Source organism: Myotis myotis, unplaced genomic scaffold (assembly GCF_014108235.1).
Source record: "Myotis myotis isolate mMyoMyo1 unplaced genomic scaffold, mMyoMyo1.p scaffold_m19_p_7, whole genome shotgun sequence".
In the NCBI taxonomy this organism is placed as follows: domain Eukaryota; kingdom Metazoa; phylum Chordata; class Mammalia; order Chiroptera; family Vespertilionidae; genus Myotis; species Myotis myotis.
The window spans coordinates 28,503-52,259 of NW_023416379.1; the positions used below are offsets into that span (position 1 = coordinate 28,503).

General features: G+C 48.2%; 2 protein-coding genes and 1 non-coding gene across 11 annotated transcripts; 1 reads left to right on the forward strand and 2 right to left on the reverse strand.

The window, feature by feature from the left end:
- Positions 1 to 2,379: 2,379 nt before the first annotated feature.
- On the forward strand, positions 2,380 to 13,474 carry PDCD2 (programmed cell death 2). Of its 6 annotated transcripts, none has more exons than XM_036315998.1 (6): positions 2,381 to 2,728; positions 3,174 to 3,416; positions 4,103 to 4,234; positions 7,070 to 7,173; positions 9,112 to 9,225; positions 13,307 to 13,474. In XM_036315998.1, the coding sequence occupies exons 1-6, from the start codon at positions 2,446 to 2,448 to the stop codon at positions 13,457 to 13,459; spliced, it is 1,029 nt and encodes a 342-aa protein (XP_036171891.1). In that variant the 5' UTR covers positions 2,381 to 2,445; the 3' UTR covers positions 13,460 to 13,474. The 6 variants fall into 6 exon arrangements, 2 of the variants coding, with proteins under 2 accessions (XP_036171891.1, XP_036171890.1); XR_004968674.1 differs by having other exon boundaries at positions 2,382 to 2,728; positions 9,120 to 9,225; positions 13,307 to 13,397; XR_004968673.1 differs by lacking the exon at positions 13,307 to 13,474 and adding an exon at positions 10,423 to 10,559 and having other exon boundaries at positions 2,383 to 2,728; positions 9,120 to 9,225.
- LOC118660896 lies at positions 8,029 to 8,158 on the reverse strand. Its single transcript, XR_004969080.1, has one exon. It is a non-coding gene; the product is annotated as a small nucleolar RNA SNORA17 (small nucleolar RNA).
- Positions 12,204 to 23,729, reverse strand: LOC118659721 (TATA-box binding protein). 4 transcript variants are annotated; one of them, XM_036316000.1, is made up of 8 exons: positions 23,580 to 23,729; positions 22,154 to 22,346; positions 19,751 to 20,142; positions 17,790 to 17,877; positions 16,939 to 17,030; positions 15,087 to 15,254; positions 13,755 to 13,849; positions 12,204 to 12,845 (listed from the first exon to the last, which is right to left on the reverse strand). In XM_036316000.1, the coding sequence occupies exons 2-8, from the start codon at positions 22,205 to 22,207 to the stop codon at positions 12,766 to 12,768; spliced, it is 969 nt and encodes a 322-aa protein (XP_036171893.1). In that variant the 5' UTR covers positions 22,208 to 22,346; positions 23,580 to 23,729; the 3' UTR covers positions 12,204 to 12,765. The 4 variants fall into 4 exon arrangements, with proteins under 4 accessions (XP_036171893.1, XP_036171894.1, XP_036171896.1 ...); XM_036316001.1 differs by having other exon boundaries at positions 22,096 to 22,346; XM_036316003.1 differs by lacking the exon at positions 15,087 to 15,254.
- Between the last annotated feature and the right edge of the window lie 28 nt (positions 23,730 to 23,757).

The window sequence follows — 23,757 nt, forward strand, 5'->3', positions numbered from 1 at the left end:
GGCAGCAGACACAGACCTGCGGGTGTGGAGACGGCCCCTGAGCCGGCTCTAAATTGGATGAGGCAGAAGGTGCTGGAGCCCATGCTCAGCAGGGAGTGGGCTTTGATCCGTGCCCAGCCCTGTGCCAGGTGCTCACGGTCCAAATCCTCTCCAATCCTGAGAGGTGTTTCTTTGCTCCCTTCCCTCCCTCCCTCCCTCCCTCCTTCCGGATTTACTGAGCACCTGTCTGTGCCAGGGGCTGGGGTATAAAGGCAAAGCTAGCACCCCAAGACCTCACCGCCCCGTGAGAGCATCATCCACAAAACGGCTGTGAACGGGGTGGGTGCAGGATGCAGGGGGAGCCCCAAGTGACTCAGGGAAGGTTCTCCAGTGGAGTTAAAGCCAAGCTGGGACCTGAAGGATGAGGAAGGGCATTCAGGTGGAGGGAACTGCCTGTGCTAAGGCAGGGAGGCAGGAAACAGTCTGCCCGGTCAGGGAACTGTGGGAAGGCGATGGAGCCCAGGTACAGTAACTCTGCTGGGTGAGGTTGGGGTCCCAGAACCCACTACCCGGACCCTCTACCTCCTTGACTTCTTTTGCTCTGGGCTGCCTGGAAGAACCCCCCCCCCCCCCATCTGCACAAAAGGCGGCTTTGAAGCTGGAGAGAGGGAGTGAGGAAGGAGGGGACAGCCCCTGTGCATTTTTCGATTGCTTCTCAGGAATCTCCTCCTCCTCCTCCTCCTCCCATACCATGGCAACCAGGCTGCAGCTGGGGGAGCAGACTGTGAGCTGGGCTAAGTTGAGGGGAAGTGGGCAGGGGATAGGGACCTCTGCTCCCCTCTCTGAGCCTGTTTTGGCATCTAGAACATGGGCACCACCACCCAGTTGCTGGCTCCTGTCGACCCAGGTGCCCCAGGAAGCCGAGGCCCAGGCTGGACGCATGAGGGGGAGGCCTGGGAGGGGAGGGCGGGGCTGGGGAGGACCCTGCATCCTCCTGCAGCCGGGTGTCCGCCAGGCGGCGGGAGTCCCTGAGCCGCGTGGCCTGCGCTTCCCACCCAGCGGCTGCCTGGTGCGCCCACTGCACCCACCGTCACTGCCAAGGAGCCCGAGGGAGCAGCAGGCAGTGCCCAGGCCCAGGCCCAGGGATGGGTCTCCCCGGGAGCCCCGCCGTGAGCGGTCTAGGGGTCTCCCCTGCCGGGGCACAGGGCTCAGCGGTTCCCAGAACCCGGTCAAAGCCCCCAAAGGAGGGTCCGTGTCTTGGGGCGGCTGCTCCGATGACTGCAGACTGGCCTCAGCCAACAGGACCCTGTGCTCTCCCCGTTCTGGGGCCAGAACCTGAAACCAGGGCCTGTGCTCCCCCCAGAGGCTTCCGGGAGGGGCCTTCCTGCCTCTGCAGCCTCTGGGGGCTCCTGGCCCCATCCCTTCAATCTTCAAGAATGAGAGTGTTTACGTGGCCCCGCCCCCTTACCCAGAGGTCACAGGTAAAGGAGTCACACAGGCTGTGGGCAGCCCAGGGTTCCCTTTTCAGCTCCGCCCTTTTGCTGCTGTGTGCCCTCGAAGAAGTCGCTCGCCCTCTCTGTGCTGCAGAAGCCTCACCTGTGCCATGGGTCACAGCTCTCCTCACAGGAGTGTGGGGTGCTGGTGTGTGCGCCCCACTTGCCCTGAGGGCTTTCTGCTCCCCAGTCAGCACCCCCGCCTCACCACCCTCCCCTCCCCCAGCCTCCAGGGACGGCACAGGCCCCTCTGACCTCCCGCATGGACGGCCGGCCGCTGCTCTCCTGTCTCCTTTCAGTCCTAGCTGTCACTCCCACAGGAAAGAGAGGACTTTGTCAAAGGGCTGCCGACAGGTGTGAGGACAGGCGGACAGCCAACCAGGGAGGCGGCTCCCCGGAAACAGGTCCATCCAAGGCCTCAAGGGGGCGGGGCCACGCGATCACCAGGAAGTGAACAAGGGGCGGGGCCACGTGACAGGGGGTGGGGCCAGGTAACGCTGACCCCCCAGCACGAAGCCTCACGCTGAACCCCAACCCTAAAGCCCAGGTCCCGGCCTAAATCCTAACCCTTTAGCCCTGGGCCCTGACCCCTAAGCCTTCCCTAACCCTTCCCTTCTCATCCTCCAGCTTTTGCCCTCACCCCCTCCCCGCGCTCCCCGCGGCCCCGCATCTCCGCCCTAACACTCGGCAGCGCGTTCCCTCGAGAAGCCCCAGCAGCTCCGCCCGGACTCGCGCCCGCAGACGCCAGGGCAGCGGAAGTGGGCGCGTGTCCGCGCAGTCGGTGTCAGGACTGTCGCCCGAGCTCACACAACCCGCGTGCCGCGGCACCTCACGATCCCAGGCACGACACCGGAAGTTGGTCACACCCCTCGTCCAATCGCTTCCGGTCGGCTGTCCGGTGCGCCTTCCGGGACCCGCCTTCCGCCTTCCGCCTTCCGGCGGGGGCTGCGGCTCCAGGTGGCAATACCCACGCATGGCGGTCGTGCGCGCCGGGGCGGCGGAGCTGGGCTTCGCGGAGGTGGCGCCGGCCTGGCGGCTGCGCAGCCAGCAGTTCCCCAGCAAGGTCGGCGGCCGGCCGGCGTGGCTGGGCGAGGCCGGGCTGCCCGGGCCCGCGGAGCTGGCGTGCTCGCTGTGCGGCCGCCCGCTGGCCTTCGTGCTGCAGCTGTACGCGCCCCTGCCGGGCCGCGCCGACGCCTTCCACCGCGGCCTGTTCCTCTTCTGCTGCCGCGCGCCGCCCTGCTGTGCGGGCCTTCGCGGTGAGCGGCGGGGAGAGGGCGGCGGGCGGGGGCGCCGCCTCCTGGGGTTCGGGGCCCGCCCCCGCGCCTTCCAGACGCGACTTTTCTTATCGAACCGGTACTCCGCGCGCTGGCTCATATTCAGACTTTAAAATGGTCGGGGTTCAGAAAGCCGGGTCCCAACCGCTTTTCCGCATTTTTACCGTCTGTTAGGCTCGATGGTAACTGGTTGACTGGAGCCAGCTCGGCGGTGGTCCCCAAACTAGTTTCTAGACCTGCAGACTTTATTTTTCTTTTCCACTTTTTCCCCCTCTTCTCTCATAACATAAGTTCACCGAAAGCAAAAATGGCCTTATGTCTTTTTAACAGATGAGAGTCTTTCATTCCTGTGTGGAATGGAAGCTAAATGATTTGAATTGACATACTGTTTTATTTAAAATGCAATGTTTCTTCTCATTTTTCTTAGTTTTTAGAAATCAGCTACCCAGGAAAAATGACTTTTACTCCCATGAGCCGCCTTCTGAGGATCCTCCCCCCGAGACGGGAGAGTCCGTGCGCCTCCAGCTCCAGTCCGGGGCTCAGCTCTGCAGGGTGTGCGGCTGTCTAGGCCCCAAGACGTGCTCGCGATGTCGCCAGGCGCATTACTGCAGTAAGGACCACCAGGCTGTGGACTGGAGATGCGGGCATAAGCAGGCGTGTAGACAGGCAGGTGAGTCCATCTTCTGTTTAAATTCCAGCTCAGCTGCAGAGCATCTACCAACTGAGATTTTTATTTTGCCCAGAAAAGTTAAAATTAGAAAAGCTATGATACTTCTCAGAAGTTCGGTAGGACACCACCTTTATGAAGGAAGAGCTGTGTGCCGTGGCCAGTGTGGCTTAGTTGGTCTTGTGGTGCAGGAAGGGTCTCCCTTGGATTCCCAGTCAGGGCACGTCCTGCGGTTGCAGCTTGATCCCCAGTAGGAAGAGCTGTGAGATTGTGCCCACTTAGGTCTCATAGGAGCAGCATTTAATGGTCTGCAACCTAAAGTGTTGGAGTTATATATATTAATTTACTAGGAGAAGCTGTTACTATATTGGAATATACTTTAGAAATATACTGGGAGACCATTCTTAAAACTAAGTGTTTGTTTTTTTTAATATATTTTATTGATTTTTTACAGAGAGGAAGGGAGAGAGATAGATAGCCAGAAACATCGATGGGAGAGAAACGTCGATCAGCTGCCTCCTGCACATCTCCCACCGGGGATGTGCACGCAGCCCAGGTACATGCCCTTGACCGGAATCGAACCCGGGACCCTTTAGTCCGCAGGCCGACGCTCTATCCACTGAGCCAAACCGGTTTAGGCTTAAAACTAAGTTATTACTGGTGGTACAAGTTACCTTTTTTTGTTTCAGGTAATGTGGACAATACAATTCCAGATCACAACTTCCTTTTTCCAGAATTTGAAATTGTAATAGAAACAGAAGATGAGATTACACCTGAAGTTTCAGAAAAAGAAGATGAACCGGAGATTATAGGGAGCATGGGTAAGGAGTCAGTTTCAAAACTTTATTCATTAAGTGATTGTATGCAATGCTTGAAACAGTGGGCTTAGAGTGTCCAGAAGAGAGGTGCTGACAGGAAAAGCCAGCTCACTTTGGAGGCTGCAGTACAGAACCTTCCAATATTGTCTCATCTGACGACACCCTTCTTGTTCCTCCCACCGTGACACATGTCAGGCACATTCTGGGTCCATGAGGTATGTCAGTCAGAGGAAGTGTGCAGGTGGCACTTGGGTAGGGCTGCACAGGATGCTTGGAAATTGGTAAGTTCATCTGGGTTCAAGGTCTATTCCTCAGATCAAGATGGCGTACGTGAGAGAATCTGGGGCACTTTTCTCTTTTTCTTTTTTTCATTGATTTTAAATATGGTTTCTTGATGTTGATTTTTAGAGAGAGGGGAAAGGAAAGAGAGAAACATCAGTTTATTGTTCCACTTATTTATGCATTCATTGGTTGATTCTTCTATGTGCCCTGACTGGGATGGAACCCATAGCCTTGGTGTATCAGAATGACGCTCTAACCAACTGAGCACCCGGCCAGGGCCAGCAGGCCCTTTGAAGTGAGAGGCATGTCTCATTGTCCCCACCTTGATCCTTATCTTCTCATATAAATTTAAGCAAGAGACCTCCAGTGCATTGCGAAAAGCCAATTTAATAAAGCAGTTAGAGCAGTGGTCGGCAAACTCATTAGTCAACAGAGCCAAATATCAACAGTACGATGATTGAAATTTCTTTTGAGAGCCAAATTTTTTAAACTTAAACTATATAGGTAGGTACATGGTTATTAACTTAGGGTACTCCTAAGCTGGCCTTTGTTAAAAACGTCCTCAATCTGATTGAGGCACGTTCGCTGAGGTCGACCCCTTCCAACTCTCCCATCCACACTCATCTTGTATACAGTGGGGCCTTTACTTACCAGTGTCCTGACTAAGGAGTCTTTTGAGATACCAGCTGTCTCTCAGCTGATTTTTTGCTTTGAGTTGACAGAGTAATTTGAGTTAACGAGCTCCTTAACGAGCTGGGTCTCAGAACGAATTAAACTCGTAAGTCAAGGCCCCACTGTAGTTGTTCATCTATCTCCTTTCAGAAAACCGACTTCTGCGCATGGGCCACGAAGTTTCAGTCGCGTTGTACGTGCGCACCCGCACGTGGTTATTTTGTGGAAGAGCCACACTCAAGGGGCCAAAGAGCTGCATGTGGCCCGCGAGCCACGGTTTGCTGACCACTGAGTTAGAGCATGCACCTTTGGTGAGAAAGCAAAGCAAGCAAACTTGTGCATGTGGCTTAGGAAGCGCTGACAGACTCTCGGCTAATCTGCAGAACCAGTTGGGTGGGGGTCTGTGGCATTATATACTCTCCTGTCTGTAGGTTTCAAAATTACTCTGCTGGATATTTTGGTGCAGATTAATTCTCAAGGTCCCTGTTTACTTTGTTGTGTCCTTCCCAGAATTCATGAGAAGCACCTGGCAACTTTACCTTGCCAAGCCTGAGACTGCTGGCTTCTCTGCTTAGGAAGTAAAACGCCCCTTTTTTCCTTTCCCCTCCCCCTCCCTTTCTGCGTTCTCTCTTTAGGGAGGTTTTTAACCACTTGCTCTCAGTCCTTGGCTGGGGAAGATAATGGCTTATTAGTTACATGCTAACTTCAAATTGCCCACACTGTTTGGGCTTGTTTTAACTTTGCTGCCTCGGTTTCCCTAACCCTCCTGCCCTGGAACCCTGTAATATGACCAGTTTTACACACATAATTTGGTTAATTCTCTAGAGCTGATCATACTCCAGAGCCTCTGCTGATCAGATACCTGAGAGGCTGATTGGCAGCAGCATTTATTCAACACTTACTCTGCACCAAGGGCTTCTGGGCATGACCTCATGAAAATCACAATTAATTAGCAACCCCACTTTGCAGTGAGGACTTTGAGGTTCTGGGTGTAACTTGTTTGGTCATGTAACTGACACAAGTTGTTAGGTTTTAAATGGAGTTTGAGCTCACGTCTCACTCACTAGAACTCGAGCTCTTAAGAACCACCACAAAATTATATTTTAGATTAGAATGTTGACTTACTGGTCTATAGTTCATATAAGGACATCAGAAATATATAGTAATACTTGTCACAAAGATTAACTGCTGTTGGGGACAGCAGTGATGCAGGTGGCTGGGGTCCTAGGAGCTAAGAGTGCAGAGGAACAAGCTGGCAGGACAGCTGAGCAAGTGGGACAGCTGGGAAGAGAAGTGTGAGGTTTGAAGTAAGAGTCCAGGTGGCATAAGGGTGATAGTGATAAGAAGTGCTCATGGCCCAGCCTGGGTGGCTCCCTGTTGAGCATTGTCCCATGAGTCAAGATGTCCTCAGTTTGATTCCCAGTCAAGGCACATGACCCGGTTGTGACTCGATCCCCAGCCAATGGACGTTTTTCAACTATATTTCCATCTCCCTCTCCCTTCTCTCTCTAAAATCAACAAAACCGTTTTTTTAAAAAAGAAGGCCTCACATTTTTTGAGTGTCCTAATGTGTACTGGTCACAGCGTCCTGAGCCCAGGACTTGGGTCTGTTCTTTTAAATTTGAAACTTTACTGAAAAGAAGTCGTCACCAGGAACCTGGGTAGTGAATAGTGCTTCATGGAGCACCTGGAAATTCAGGTGGTCATGCAGAGCCAACCTGAAAGAACTTAAATAGGGAAAGCCCTTGGGAACATCTGGCCCTCGCTGTCTGATTCATTCAACACTTAGTTGGTTGTTTGAAACTGGCTGCCCTCAAGTGGTGTGAATTGTTGAGTCCTGGGGATGATTCCTGTTGCCATAATGGTTGTGTGGATGGTTTTTAGGTGAAGCACCTGCAGAAGAATTGGAATCCATGGCAAAACATGAATCCAGGGAAGATAAGATTTTCCAGGAGTTTAAAAATAAAATAGCCCTGGAACCAGAACAGGTAAAGTAGAGCTCGCATGGTTCCCTCTTGTGTTCTTTTAGGGATTTATTTTAGGGGTGTTATCCTTAGAAGCTCTCTCGTCACAGCAGCCCTTCACACAAAGGGAAGGTGTTTTTCCTGTTATGATCCTTTTAGCAGTTACTGAGAGAACAAAAGTTACACTATCATATAGGATGTGTTTTATTTTTCTTCCCTTTTTTTGGCATTGGGAGAGCGACTATATTATCCGCTCCAAGTCTTCTAGCATACACTGTGCAGTTGGATCATTGCACATACTGTCAGTGTAAACAAATGTAGTTGCCTGTATTGGAAGAACCTGGTACACAACGCATGTAACTGCCGGCTTACCCAGCACCCTCACCCCCCTCATAACGTGTGAGTGAGCATCTATGATCCCCAAGGCCTCCCCAGCAGCAGCGGGCCAGTGGCACATCTGCTGGCTGAGCACATGGGACTGCTTTCACCCCAGCATCCGGCATAAATGACTAGCAGCCCGCACTCTGCTGCACTGAGGGCACTTCTCAGGCCGCGACGGCCCTCACAGCAGCACAAGGCACATCTTTCTGTTGTGAAGTGAGTCAGGCCCTGGCTCTGCACTCTGCAGGTCAGAGGCCAGCACCCGGGCTGGTCCAGCAGGAGCCCCATCTCTCCTGAGGTGACCGTGTTCACAGCTGCAGTCCATCCCACTGACCAGCCTGCCCAAGCTGGGTGCACGCCCTTCCTGGCCCCTGGATCAGACTTTAACCAGGTGGTTCTTGCCATGAGCACGTGGCCTGGTCTTGTCTGGCTGCTGCAACAGCACTGAGTTCACACCTGATGGGCTCCAGGTCACCCAGCAGCCCAGCACAGGCGCCAAGTGTCAGGCTGTCAACCATCCAGATGCCCAAGGCCAGGATGGTGGGTGTAGGCAAATCTCTCTCCTCTCTGCCACCTAATGACATAGAAGAGACATGGCAGCCACACCTGCAACACCTCTAGGGGCAGTGAAGGATGTATTTTCTAAAAACATTAGGGATAGGAATGTGTAATATGGCTTGAAAAAAACAAAAAGACATGGTAACACAGATACTGGTTTTGTAAAAAGAATCCTGGATCCTGGAGTTACATCATGAGCTTATGTAATCACAACTGTGGTGTGAAACAAAGTGGGAGATTGCTCAGCACGCTTCCCTTGCTCATTTCTGTTCTGCCCCTTCACTCCCTGGCCGTGAACAGCAGTCACGAGAGAAAACTTCCATAAGCCAGTCACTGGATCACATCAGTATCCAGGAGCTCCTAGGAAGAGTTGATCTAGGTTGAAACACTGACAAGATGGTGTTCAGCACTGTGTGCTTTAAACAAAATAAAGGAAAACCATTCCATTGTTACATAATATCTTAAGAAATGTGCCTCTCCAAGTGGCATTTACTGAAACACTTTGTTTCACTTGGTATTTGTCCCTTTAAAAATGAAGGTTCCTGATACCTGTGTGAAGGAAAGCACAGACGCTGCATGTTCGAGTCAGAATGGGGGAATAGGCTTATTGTCGGTCCCTTCACAGAACACAAGATTCAGATTCAATTTTTTTTTTTTTAAATATATTTTATTGATTTTTTACAGAGAGGAAGGGAGAGAGATAGAGAGTTAGAAACATCGATGAGAGAGAAACATCGATCAGCTGCCTCCTGCACATCTCCCACTGGGGATGTGCCCGCAACCCACGTACATGCCCTTGACCGGAATCGAACCTGGGACCCTTCAGTCCGCAGGCCGACGCTCTATCCACTGAGCCAAACCGGTTTCGGCTCAGATTCAATTTTGATATCCTGAATTGGAGAGGCTAAAATCATTGCTTTGATAACATTGGAGAGGAATTAACTTTGAGAATATGTGGGGTAGGGGCGGGGAAACTCTTAGGTAAGATGTGGGTGATCGGAATGTGATCCTAATTGATTTCAGATTCTCAGGTATGGCAGAGGGCTTGCCCCCATCTGGATCTCTGGTGAAAATGTCCCCCAAGAGGAGGATATTCCAGACTGCCCCTGTGGAGCCAAGAGAATATTTGAATTCCAGGTATGATCTTAAATACGAATTATTTCACTAGGTCATTACCCTGCTTTATGTTTTTAAAACATTACAAAACTACCAATGCAACGTATGCACAGGGTCTGAATGGTATTACAGAAATTGCCCTACCATGAAAATCATGTTTCCTGCCCCACCTCCGGGCTTAAAACTCTGTCTTACTGCTTTATTTGGTAGTTTTTCCATCTCTAAGTAACATGACTTTCCTGTCATTTATAATTTTACTAATTTCCAGATATCGGTGTGCTTCTACAATGATGAGGGTTTACATGTGTTTGCTTTTACCCTCTGGACCAGCCCCCACCTCCCAGTATAAATACAGCATTATTTTCAGAGCCTCTCTTGTTCTCTTTGTAATTTTAAATAATACATCTTCCACTGATCAGGGTATGACTACTTTGTGAGAGGAGTGTTTCAGAACTTGCTCTATTTAATGTGGATTTGTGGATTTGTTAGGAAAACAAATGCATGTATCATTACGGTACATTAAGTACCATTAAGGTAAGTGTTTTTTCAAAAGAGATTGTTAGCATCAGAATCATCTTGGGGTTGGGTGGAAATCAATCCTCTAACAGTGGATTCAGTAACCTTACAGAGTGGTAGGTAATACTTGTTCCTTAGGGTAGAAAGAGAATTCTGAGGACTGCATCCAACACTGGTTGGTTCTTAGTCACAAAGCTCTTGATGCCGAGATGAGCTGCCAGTGTGTGTGTGAAGCAATTTCCTACTGGTGGGGCAGACCTTCACTCTTCCATCCAACTGCTGGCCTCCTGAGCAGACATCAACGGATTTCCTTTTTGTATTCATTAACCTAGTGTTCCTTCAGTCATTGCACCAGCACCTGCTGTTCAAATGACAGAAAGAAAAAGTTTCCCGGATAGAAGCCTGTCCTATTTTATGGCACATTATTAATAAAATTAATTAGATAACCAGCCAAGCCAAATGGATCGGCCAGTCTTATATTTGGGAACTTCTTTCTCAAATGGAAGTGAAAGATGCCAAATGAAACAGGTTCTGAGGACAGAGCTGCAAAATATTTTTATATTGTTCAGTCCATACATTGCATAATGTCTATAATTCTGTGTAGCGTGGAAACTTGACAGCTCAGGATCAGCCTGGCAGGGAAGGTCTGCTGAAGGCAAACGGCGCTCCTCGCCTGAGCAGGTCTCTGTGTTGTCTTCTCAGGTCATGCCTCAGCTGCTCAACTACCTAAAGGCCGACAGGCTGGGCAAGAGTGTTGATTGGGGTGTCCTGGCCGTCTACACCTGTGCTGAGAGCTGCAGCCGGGCCACTGGCTACACAGAAGAATTTGTTTGGAAGCAAGATGTAACAGATACACCTTAAAGAGAACCTCAAATAGCCTTAAAAGTGCTCATAACCTCTTAGACCTTGCAATTCCATTTTTAGGATGTTATCCTAACGGAATAATTGTACCAGAGAGAGGGGCACAAAGATGTTTTAGGCCTTATTTACAATCTATAATAACAGAAGTGTAATATGCTAATTAGACTAACCAGACAGCTGAACTACCTTCCAGATGTCCTTCTGGACAAAGCCATGGGGGCTGAGGCAGTTCGGGGCGATCAGGCAGACAGGCTAACATTTAGGAGCCAGCGGTCCTGAATTGTGAGAGGGATGTCCAACTGCTGGTTTAGGCCCGATCCTGCGGGGTTGGGCCTAAACTAGCAGTTGGACATCCCCCGAAGGGTCCCAGATTGCGAGAGGGTGCAGGCCAGGCTGAGAGACCACCCCTCCCCCCCCACGCACTCTAGTGTCTAAATATTAGTGAAACAAAATGCCCAGTAACAGGGAATTACATATATTTTGGTCTATCTATGCAGTTTTTGATGCAGACCTGTATGCACATCCAGTACAGTACAGATCTGAACACACACCAAGATACCATTACAGGTGGTATTCCTAGTATGATCACATATTTTTTTAAATATTTGTACATCTGTGTCTTTATTTTTCTAAGTGTTTGGTTTCATGTGTTTCACATGTGTGTGGACCTCTGATGGAATAAAACTTAAAAAGAAAATGGCTCTTTTGTGAAGAGTAAAAAGAGACGATCTATAGAAGGATCTGCAAAGTGGGCTGTGTCCTGAGCTGGCTCAACTCTTCCTTGTCACCACCTGCCATCCCCCGTGCTCGCCCCCAACCACCATCCGCCCTTTCTCATGTACAAATACATCACACACCTCAGTAGCCTCTAGAAATGTCAAAACATTTTATGGCTCCTGTAGAGGACGTCCATCACTGCTGCCAATCCAGACTCTGCCCCACCAGACAGCCCATGTTGGGGAGCAGCCCACTGGCTCTGGCCTTACCAATTCAGAAAGCACAGCAAAAAATATACTGTAACGCTTCCAATAATCGTTTGTGGTAGTGTGTAAAACTGTTGTGTGTGTGTAATGTGAAATGACTGGGATATTTTAACTCATCCCATGTGTTTTTAAATATTAAGAATTTTCAGTGTAGAGGATAATAAACCAATGAATATGAGGAGAAGGGAAATGATTAGAATTTCATCATCTGCAACCCCCTAACAAATAATGAGAAGAGAGACAACCACATACTTGATTGCTAACAGAAGAACACGCACTCAGCCTTAATGAAAGGGTCCAGCATCTGGATGCAGCCCCACATGCAGGAGCTGAGACGGGACACGGAACCACAGCACGAATTAGCAAATGGCCCACCACATGGAGGATCCACCAGCCAAATGGCCTGAAATGTTAAGGAAAAGAGGTGGAGAGAAGACTTGAGGAATAAAACAGATGTGCTGGGACAGGGTCAGGGTGAGTCACAGGCAACAACGTCTCTGGGAAAAAGGAAAAAGGAGAACTCGGTGCATGACCATGATAGACGTGTTTGATGGGTAACAAGCCTCCGGGCAGTTCTTCCATTCCCATTGCAGCAGACAATGACATGTTGATTGAAACAACAAGAACACACACAATGAAGCGGTTTCAGGCATTATATCTAAAATATAGCCTTTTTAACAGAATCACATAAATCTTACAAGGCATCATTTATAACATCAACCTAACACTTTTATAAACAGCATTTATTGTACAGAGTACTGAGGAGAGAAATATTTACAGCCATCTGTGTTCATTAATACATCTGTCCTGCAATACTGAGAGGGCGGAATGTGTCTGGCACAAAAATAAACCCTAGGATTACAAATTAGAAAAACAACACTTGTAAAAAACATTTTTACTTTTCTGGTAGAAATATAAAAACTGTGGTTTATGGGGAATAAAGCAAACAAAATTAAAAGTCCAGTCAATTGTAGAAGTGGCTTTAACACCAACGTTTTGTCCCTTAAACCAACTTGTCAACAGCAGTAAGAGTTTAAAATCTAAATCTAAATAGACAGGCAGCACTACAGTAACACCTGGTGTGTGCCCAGGCGTACATGCAGGCTGCAACCCACGCGGACCCAGGCCACCCACACCACCACCACTTAAATGTACCAAAACGGATGTGTTTTTACAAGTGGGTGGGAGGGCAGGCCAGCCATTACGTTGTCTTCCTGAAGCCCTTGAGGATGGGGTAGATGTTTTCAAAGGCTTCATAAATTTCTGCTCTGACTTTAGCACCTATGAAGACAAGTAGGGTAGTGATGAGAGTCTAAAATGGCATTTCTTAACCTATTGAGAGGCAAAATTATGATTTTAAAACCGCTAGCACAAATCTCTCCATGAGGTAGACTAGTAGACACAGGCATTAAAACATTAATGATAAAACCCCTTGTCACAATTTTGTTTTTAAACCAGTTTCCTTAAAAGGGCTTTTTAAATTACAAAAGCGATGCCCTATGTGACTCAGCCTCCCCCTCTGCAGGCATCACGGTGCTGGTCCCTGCACCAGATCAGGGCCACAGGCACAGTAACAATGGATGAACAGTATTCCCCAACTGCTGCCTCCCACCAAGCTCCTCTGAATCTCCCTTTGTCGTCTCAAAACCACATTGCTGATGAATGCAAAGGCTTTAGGACAATTTCCCACGAGAACTCCATCTCTTATCCAATGTGATGCCCATCTTGTCCCCTCCCCACAGGTCAAGCCTGGGCTGAAGGACCAGCAGGAATGGGGTCTGATTTTCCCTCCTCTCCGGTATGTTTCTTGCCAGCATGTTCGGTGGGGGGGAAAGAAAAGGCCTCTGGCCAAAACCGGTTTGGCTCAGTGGATAGAGCGTCGGCCTGCGGATTGAAAGGTCCCAGGTTCGGTTCTGGCCAAGGGCATGTACCTGGGTTGCGGGCACATCCCCAGTAGGAGGTGTGCAGGAGGCAGCTGATCGATGTTTCTCTCTCATCGATGTTTCTAACTCTCTATCTCTCTCCCTTCCTCTCTGTAAAAAATCAATAAAATATATTAAAAAAAAAAAAAAGAAAAAGAAAAAGAAAAGGCCTCTGCAAGTAGCTACCAACGAAATTACTTCTCACATGGAGAAAATGACGTTCTTTAAACTTTCAAATCTTCAGACACCACTTCTTGTTACAACTTACCTGTTAATACAACTTTTCCAGAAACAAAAATAAGAAGAACAATTCTGGGTTTGATCATTCTGTAGATTAAACCAGGAAATAACTCTGGCTCGTAACTATAAGGAAAACATAAAGAATAATTTATAAGTTAAAAGCTGCCCATGCTTTTCGATAAAATGAAAACCTTTATAAGCAAAAACACGAAAAAAAACAGCTGTAAGGAGGCCAGGCCCAGCTCCTCAAGGAGCATCAAAGGAGAGGGGGCGGAAGGCCAGGGAGGGCAACCGGTCATCTGCACTTGAGGACTAAGTCACTCTCTACTGAGTGTGGACTTTCTGGCATAACAAGAGCTTTACATAAATGTCCTAAAGTCTCTCTGACCCTTACCCAGTGTTATTCTGGACAAGTTTAGGGGTAACATTGCTTCTCAGATCTGACAGCAACGTTTTGCCTTTTAACCATTCTCATCTCATCTCCATACATTAGAATATTTTCTAGCTGTTCACCCTGGTCAGGCAGTTTAACCAAAGTGCTGGAGCAGATACTGGGTAGAGAATGAACCTTTCCCTGACTCCACCGTTTGGATGCTCTACTCACGTGTCTTATTCTAAACCTAGAAATCTCATGGCATTAGTTCAGAGACCGAAAACAGAATGTGTGCGTCACCGAGCAGAAAATTCAGGAAGGTTTCTCTGAGGAAGAGGTGCTCGGGTAAGAAATGTGAGTGGGAGTGCTCAAAGCAAAAGTGAGACTATGCCAAGTATGAAAGTGGGATGTGCAAAGGCCCTGGTACCCCAAAGGGCACAGTAAGCCTGAGGGGTGCTGCAAGCAGGGAGGCTGGGGAGGGACCATCTACCTGGTAGTTCTCAGCAGGAAGAAGCAGAAAAAATATTCATGTCCCTCAACCATGCCCTTCGCTGGTGGATCTGATAATGGTGAGTAGACCGAAGAGGCAAGGTTGATGCACAAGGTGGTGGGTTTAACTAGTTAACTGCCACGCGCCCAAAACAGAAACCATCTATACGTCTAAAGATGCTTATGGCGTACAAAGGGCTAATTCACACATTTGAAATGTAGTCACTGAGCAATATGATGATGGAACATACAGAAGGGGAATCAATTTCACCCGGTATAACAATAAAAAAGGTATAAATTGAAAAAAAAAAAATTTCACCCAGTAAAGGGGGTTTTCATGTTACCACATGAAGTGGGAAGGCCAGCGAGACCCAGAGATGTCACTCCAGCCATCGGGAGAAACCTCCACAGTAAACACAGTGGGAGCTACAGACAATTTATCATGAACTTGTAAACAGATTGCTGCCAAAAGCAATCGCCAACACCCTTCAGACTTACCTACTGAACTGTTGGTGGGTCAGCACCAGGCCTTCTAACCTTATGGGGAATTTCACATCGCAGCTCCCCACCATGTTCTGAATCTTAAAGTCCAAAAACTTGGCTGGGAAACCCAACTTCTGCACAACTCTGGCGTACTTTCTTGCTGCTAGTCGGGACTGCTCTTCACTAGGGAAAGGAAAAAGTGAGCTATTCATACTCAGAGCCAGCTAAAATAGTTATTTAAATGAGTCACTTTACAAAGTATGAACTGGTCACCCCTTCCCAATAAGAAAAGAGAAATGCAGACACAAACAAATTTAGGAAACTAGGCCTACCAAAATGATCACCTTTCCAATGCACCCCATTACTGCCAGCCCCCGGGGTTTACAGATGTGCGCATACAGTCACCATCATGACCACTGCTTTTGTGTTTTAGCTCACAAATTCCTACTGAGAGAAAATGAACAAGCTTCATTTTGATAAGAAAATACTGGTGAGGTTTGTACTTAAAGAATGCACACACTAGTTCTCCCCTATTTTATGTCCATTTCTATAACTCACCAGTTGGATAAAACTGACTCAGAACGCAGAGCTTATGTAGAACACGGAGAATGAGAGCAACGATACCATCCTAAACAAGACTCTCGGGTACAGGGTCAGGAATGACAAAAAGTAACAGTACACACAGTGCCTTTTTTTTCTTTAATAATAATAAATGTATTTATGACTTCTTATCTTGAGAAAAGTCACCCACACAGATACCCACTGCTCCTTGTGAGGTACAAGACAGCGTGCCTGCGGTGAAAGCAACACATGGAGCATCCACTGGAAAACCCCACGTTCCCCAGCCGCGTCCCAAGTAAAACAAGCTGGTAAAGACGCCAAAATGAAGAGGGACGTGGAGCCAGGGCAGACCCCATGTCTCGCCTTCGAAAACACTTTGAGACCAGAGCCAGAATGTCCACACCCATGGCTTCCTTAAAAGACGACTTTCAAGTTCAGAATTAGCAAAAGCTCCACAGCCCCTCTCTACATTAACACCTGCAAGTGCATCAATCACCTTTTATTTTTGGAGTTTATTTACTTCACTTCTGTTTAATCCCCCTCCTTGTGTCTCCTACCAAGTCTGTGGGCTGTTAGGCTTAGACTAGTCAAGGCCTTCGCAGAGGGGCTCACTGCACACTGAGGCAGAGCACAGGCAACAGCATCTGACACGAAGGCGCACAACTCAGACTGTCAGAATCAACACCATTCCCCACGAGGGCAGCGGCACCTGTCACCACGTCACTGCCAGAGCCAAGGGGGTCTGCGGCTCTCTCCTCATCCCTAGGCAGATTTTTCCCCCTTGGGCATGAATTTGTGTTATATATAAAATTTTTTACATAAAGGAATCCTTAATAGTTGTGATGTAATATTTTACCAAAAACACATAAAATGCAACTGAATTGTAGGGAAATAAGCAATGGTAACATATGTCCAAAAGTCTTGCCTAAGTTTTATTTTTTTATGGATTTTTAAAAGTTGATTTTTAGAGAGGTAGGAAGGGAAAGGGAGAGTGAAACATCAATGTGAGAGAGAAACACTGATGAGTTGCCTCCTGTACACGCCCCAACCGGGGATCGAACTCGCAGTCCAGGTATGTGCTCTGACCAGGAACAGAACCTGCCACCTTTCCGTGTACGAGATGACACTCCAACCAGCTGAGCCAACCAGCCAGGGCCAGGCCTAACTTTAAAAAAATGAAATTACTGCCAACTAGAGTGATTAGAGCCAACCACTGCAGTAAGAAAGCAACAACAGCATTTGATTAAAGCATCAGCCTACCACCGAGACCACACAAAACACAGACAGATGGCCTCTCTGCACCTACCTCTTAGCACCCGTGCACACCATTTTCCCGGAACTGAAGATCAGGGCTGTGGTCCGGGGCTCCCTTATTCTCATGATGACCGCAGCAAACCGCTGGAATGGTGAAGAGTCATTAACATGAGGAAAACTAGACAATGACAGCTAAGAAGTCCTTGTGCACAGCCACCATAGCATCCGCACGCGCCCCCAGGCAGGACCTCCCATCACCAAGCAGGGCACAAGCTTTCGCACAGGAAGCAGAACTGTGACGACTGAGTTGAACCACAACCTGTATATTCTTTCCTACATTCCTGTAAGATAGGGAGTACTTGCAAATTTATTTATTTATTTATTTATTTATTTATTTATTTATTTATTTATTATTGAGAGAGGAAGGGAGAGGGAAGGAGGGAGGAAAGGAGGAGAGGGAGAGGGAGAGAAACATTGATGTGACAGAGAAACACTGGTCTGCCTCCCATACGACCAAACCTACAATCCGGGCATGGGGCCTGACCGAGAATCGAGCCAGGGACCTTCCAATGCCTGGGACAAGCCTAACCAATTGAGCCACACAGGCCAGGGCTCAATTTTTTTTTTTCTTTAATTACACGAGGGCCTCTACTTCTACCTTGTATTTGCTGCTTCCCACGACTAGCTTCTGTAACTATAAACTTTGCTTGAAAAACCTTCACCTCCAGAAGGAATTAATAAGGCAGAACACAAGCACATCAACGCCTGTGGAAGTGACCTCCTATTCCCAGTTGGCTTTCAGAAGCAGCATTCCTTTATTACCATGGCACAACGTTTTGATCCAGGGATCTTGAGAAGTAAATTCCTGTACTACAGTTTGAAATATATTAAAATTGCTCTGACCTTGGGATTATATTCAGCATTTCGGGCACGAAGTGCAATGGTCTTCAGGTCAAGCTTACAACCCAGATTCACTGTGGATACAATATTTCTGCAAAAAAATTGAAAAGAAAACATGATTTATTCATTTAAATTTTACAGGATGAGGTGTTAGATTATCTAGAAACCTGATTGTTTCATTCGAACTAATTTGATCTCATTAAATTTAAACTTAATTTCAATTTTAATAAGTTATTGACATTTTTAGGTGTTTAAAAAGTAACACATCCCATGGCGAGCATTTCACATATACTGAGGCTTAAGCGGGGTAACCTGCCCAGGAGACACGTGGCTCCTCAGCGCAGAGTTGGGAACCATCTATCCAGAGCCCTAGCCTTTCACCGGTACCAACGCACCTCATCTCTGAGCTCTGAAACACCACCACTGCTAACCCCAAGACCGCTCCTTACAAAGAAAATGGGCAGGCATGACTTTCTCAGTCCTCTCAAAATAAGTATCCTTTGGAAGAACAATAACTCAGAACAAATGAAAAAAACCTGTTTTATTCTGCTTAACTCTCAGTAAATCAAGAAAAACAGACAACCATGTATTATCTATGCCCAAGACCCCCATTTTTAGTATTCTTGTATCATTTTATGAATAACTTACAAAAGAAAAAATATACTACAGCGAAAAACAACTTTATTACAAATTTTAATAAAAATTTAAACAGAGCCAAGCTACATTTTTACTCTATAGTTCCCTGGTCTTGAAAGTGTAGACTTGCTATGCGCCGTGCCCCCAGAATAAAACTATTGTGCATGGACCCGGCATCACTGTCCTGTGCACAGTGCACCCAGCCTGCAGACGCACCTCCCGTGGGTGCCAGTGCACAGCTGTAAGGCACTCAGCAATGTTTTCACCTCCACATCACCCATTTCCTTCCAATCAACTTCAATACACGCTTGCCTGCAACACCTGTCCATGTATGAACTCAGTCAAGTACATTTTGGTGCATCTATCACACACTTAGTCATATAACAGTTAAATGTATTCTTTTTTTTTTAATCCTCATCTGAGATATGTTTTTCATTGATTCTAGAGAGAGTAGAAGGGAGAGGGAGAGGGAGATGGTTGCCTCACTCATGCACCTCAAGCAGGGATCGAACCTGCAACCTGGGTATGTGCCCTGACCAGGAATAGAAACTGCGACCCTAGGGTGCATAGGACAATGCTCTAACCACTGAGAAACACCAGCTAGGGGCTTAAATGTATTCTTTTTTCTCATTTTGAAATTGTCTTGAAAAGCACATAACATAAAATTTAGCACCTTCACCAGTTTTAGTGCACCGCTCAGTGGTGTCCAATGCATTCAGTGTTGTGCGGCCGCCGTCCACCCATCTCTGTACCAGTTAGATACTTCCTCCTCCCCATTGTGTGAATATATTGTATGCCCCCCCCACCACCACCACCCCACCCCGAATCCTGTTACATATAGAACCCACTGCCTTTAGGTAGAAAAGTCCATTCAGGGCAAAAACAGCCATCGTCAGCTTGTGTGAAAACAGCCATCCACAGCTCTTCAAAGATGTATATGCAGCCCTCATAATAACCGATAAAAAACAAGGACCACTATGAACCATACTAATTCTATGACTAAGTAACTAACCGTACCAAAGACAGACAGCATGCCAAGGGAAGTAGCTATCTGGCCTGACTGAGCAAACCAGCTACAGGGAAATGTCTACAACAAGAAAACACACATGGGATTCTGCTGGTCCAAGAGCACAGGCACAAGCTGCCAACTTCTAAAGCTGGGAGAGCTTCTCACTGAGGGCGACTCACTAGGACAGCTTTGCTTCCCTCTCAAGTGAGACAGAAACTGTGATCCAGTCCCTGTAAGATCCATGGATGCCTCTGAAAACAAAGAGCAGTGGCAGGCTACAAGGGATCCTCCCAGGCAGCAAGAGGACACAAGTACTCACTGCAGCTGTGGCACAATCCCCGAGCTCTCAGAGGCTGGCGTGGCAGGCGTGATGGGGGTCATGGGGGTCATGGGCGAGGGGTACAGGGGTGTGGTGCCCGGCAAGGGTGCAGTGGTAAGAGTCTGTGAGTGGAAGAGCTGTGGTGTCTGTCCTGAGGCCCCCTGAGGAGCCTGCTGGGACGCTGACTGCTGCACTGCGGCTGTCACTGTCGTCACTGCTGCCTGCTGCTGCTGCTGCTGCTGCTGCTGCTGCTGCTGCTGCTGCTGCTGCTGCTGCCGTTGCTGCTCCTCCAGAATGGACAGACTGTTGGTGTTCTGAATGGGCTGTGGAGTCAGCCCTGTGCCATACGGCATCATCGGACTGAAGATAGGGATTCCAGGAGTCATGGCGCCCTGTGGAAAGTCAGAACGGTGGGTTAGACTGGTTGGTGCTGCCTGGTGAGAGAACAGATGAGATGTGTAAAGACAGACCCCTTCTGGTGTAAATGCAGTTATTGAACATTAATAGGGAGGAACTTGCTGTTCTTTCACGCATCACTTTCTTCAATTGCCATAATATAGTAGGTAGGAGCTTAGGTGTGAAAGCCAAATCTGCTACTTATTACACGTGAGAACCTGAGGAGGTTGCTTAACCCTTCAGGCCTACCTAGGGGACAGTGATGCCCTGAGATTGTTAGAAAGAATCAGGGAGACCACTGGGGTGACCCACATCCTTGTTTAAACCATTATCCTGCATACCGTCTAGGTAGCACCCCATTTCCAGCTTGGATAAATTACATGGTTACCCTAGAGAAATCCACTTACAGCGTCCAGCAGGATGATAGGCACATTGAAAACACTGAGTGCTGGCGATGGTCATGATGATTATTCTAACACTATTAAAAAAGGTTAATCACTGCTCTCAAAGGTTAAATCAACAAAACCCAATGCATCTATCAGAATATCAATTTACTTTTCTACATTGCTTCTCAACGTTCCCAGACATCATGGCATTTATTAATCGCCCCGAGTCTTACCTACAGCTCTCTGGGAAGGGAAACACACGCTCTTCTTTTTTCATTAAAGAAGGAAACCGGAAACCGAGTCTAAGAACAGGTACATGAGTTGCCCAAGACCACAGAGCTTCTTGGCAGATGAGCCAAGATCACAAGCACATTTTTCAACACCGACATCCATGGAGGCTGTGGAGCCTGCAGAGCTCATGGCGGCTGTGAACCTCCTAAAGCCGCTCCTGACAGGTCTGCATGGAGGGGTTCCGTTTCCATTAGATTTTCAAATAAGTGCAAGACCCAGGAGCCACAACCCTTTCCTGCTCTGCCACTTTATTTGGCAGAAAACATAAACTAGAAATGTGTAAGACGTTTATGTCAAACTATCTCACCAATGTGGTGGCAGAAAGAACAGGAGGAAGACAAACTACACACTGTGGCCCCAAGGACAGACATTATTCCACTGCATCTACCACTAGCTTCTATAAAAATACTGACTAGAAAAAACGCAGGTTACGTTAACTTAAAAAGACTAAGGCTCGCCGAAACCGGTTTGGCTCAGTGGATAGAGCCCCGGCCTGCGGACTGGGGGGCCCCAGGTTCGATTCCGGTCAAGGGCATGTACCTTGGTTGTGGGCACGTCCCCAGTGGGGGATGTGCAGGAGGCAGCTGATCGATGTTTCTCTCTCATCGATGTTTCTGGCTCTCTGTCTCTCTCCCTTCCTCTCTGTATAAAATATAAAAAAAAAAAAAGACTAAGGCTCAGGTTTTGAAAGGTCTGCCTTTCTTTACGCCATGTGTAACAATGAGCTAAAAACAAATAAATAAGTGACAGATATACACATAGAAACAAGAACTACACAGAAAAACACCTTATGAGTTCAGGTAGGCAGATTTCTCAGGTAAGACACAGAAGACGAACCATGAAGCAACAGTGATAAAGAGACCATAGAAAAAGGAAGAACTACTTTCCAAAAGGCACCATCAAGAAAATTAAGCCGAAACCGGTTTGGCTCAGTGGATAGAGCGTCGGCCTGCGGACTGAAGGGTCCCAGGTTCGATTCCGGTCAAGGGCATGTACCTGGGTTGCGGGCACATCCCCAGTAGGAGATGTGCAGGAGGCAGCTGATCCATGTTTCTCTCTCATCGATGTTTCTCTCTATCCCTCTCCCTTCCTCTCTGTAAAAAATCAATAAAATATATTTTTAAAAAAAGAAAATTAAAAAGTAAACCACAGACAGGGAGACAACACCTGCAGGACACATGTTTTTATAGACAAATACACATTTTTGCTGCCACAGAGGCTCCGCAAATTACACACCATCATGCCTCCTCCAAGCCTAGGAGCCCTTCTCACCAGGATGTGAAAGGCTTGAGGAACACAAATCCATCTCCAAGAGCAGACGCTCCGTTACCTGCGGGGAGGCCAGGCCCTGAGCATAGGGCGGCAGGCTGTTGTTCTGATCCATGGCGATCCCTTTCTTCTGGGCAAGTCGACAGCCTCTGCACTGGCGCTGCCTCAGCAGCTGGTCTCTCCCAGGAGCATCCCCAGCGCAACCTAACAGCAACTCCTGCAGCTCTCGGTTCTCTTCACACCAAGACGCTGCCCTGAAAAGGTGAAGGTCGATGTGAGAACACACATGAGCTCTACAATCTCATAAGCCAGTTTCGTGGTGACACACACACAAACCCCCAAATGAAGCATTTTGTCTATAAAGCTGAAAGCTCATTCCTTCCATGTTGCCTGTGACTGCATGCAAAACTGCCCGAAGGACAAACCGTTTTGTTACATGTTTAACTTAAATGCTCCTAATGTTCAAAATTAAGGTGTCATAATCAGCACTGAATTCTTTTGAGGAAAAATACCCAGAGAAAACAAATTCCCAAGCAAACTTTATGCCTGAGTTTGCTCTGTGTACATAGCCCTATTGGGCCAATTTCAGGCTCTTAAATATTCCAATCAGTTTTATACCTTCAGTGTCTTGGACACTGAATTCAATAAACATTTAATTGGATCCAATGCACTTTAGTGTGATCATATATTGACCTGCCACTTTATGAAACACTGTAGAAGCTGTCCATTTTATGTAATAACTTTACCTCTCTAGAAGACGTGGATACAAAGTGTGCCTCTCTCTGGCTTTCCTTAAATTACTACTTTTTTCTTGGCTTAATTTTTGAAGTTACTTTTAGACAAAAGAACCAAGTGGCTGCTCAGGGGCCCTGGTTCCGTTCCGTTGGGATGGGCTGTTGCCCTGGGAACCGGTTGAATCACGTGGGGTGAAGTGATGCTCACACGCGGCACCTCCTTGTCCCACAGGATAAACGTGCGGCATTATTACTAGGTATCAGGTTAAACCTTATCTAACAGGACGTTCTCACTAGCCTTGCGGGTCTTAGTTACAAGTTAAAAGTCAAAACCCACATGCGCCTCAAGCATGAGCTGCTGCAACGCACACACTGACATTTCCTGAACGGACCAGGAACCCGATGATCACTGTGAGGACAACGGGCCACACTCCTGAAAAACAGGCTACAAACGTAAAAACGAGAACCCCGCTTCAGAACGTGTCAGAGAGACACGAAAAGTTACTTTTTGGACATCGTTACCCTAAAACCACAGAAGTGCCGCATATACAAAAACGACAAGGAGAGACGGCGGCAGTACAGGAGGACCCGGCCCCGCGTCAGCCCGGCGGGGCGGCGGGGGCGGCGGCTCGAACGGAGAGCGTTCCCGCGCGGCCTGGGCGCCCATCCGCCTCCTCCCGGCCTCCAGGCCGGCCCCGCCGCAGGGTCGCCTCCGCACGGCCCTGGGAGGAGAGGAAGCCAAGCCGCTGTTACCTGGGGCCACGGCTGACGCCAACACCACCTGCGGAGGCCTCGTCTAACGGCCGGCGGCCCTGGCCCCCGCCGCGGCGACCCTGGCCGACCCTCCAGAGCTCCCGGCGCAGGTTTATAACGTCACTTCCGCCAGTCCAGCTCGGCTTCACCGCGAGGCCACGCCCAGGTGGCAGCCCTG

What these genes read in the sequence shown, in the direction of transcription:
- PDCD2 (XM_036315997.1), top strand. Translation starts at nt 2,446, where the DNA reads ATGGCGGTCGTGCGCGCCGGGGCGGCGGAGCTGGGCTTCGCGGAGGTG. An exon ending in GGAGATTATAGGGAGCATGG is followed by an intron (nt 4,235 to 7,069) that starts GTAAGGAGTCAG and finishes GATGGTTTTTAG; the next exon opens with GTGAAGCACCTGCAGAAGAA. An exon ending in AGAGAATATTTGAATTCCAG is followed by an intron (nt 9,226 to 10,422) that starts GTATGATCTTAA and finishes TTGTCTTCTCAG; the next exon opens with GTCATGCCTCAGCTGCTCAA.
- LOC118659721 (XM_036316000.1), bottom strand. Translation starts at nt 22,207, where the DNA reads ATGGATCAGAACAACAGCCTGCCGCCCTATGCTCAGGGCCTGGCCTCC. An exon ending in GGGATTGTGCCACAGCTGCA is followed by an intron (nt 17,878 to 19,750) that starts GTGAGTACTTGT and finishes ATTTTTTTGCAG; the next exon opens with AAATATTGTATCCACAGTGA. An exon ending in GTGTGCACGGGTGCTAAGAG is followed by an intron (nt 15,255 to 16,938) that starts GTAGGTGCAGAG and finishes TCCTTTCCCTAG; the next exon opens with TGAAGAGCAGTCCCGACTAG.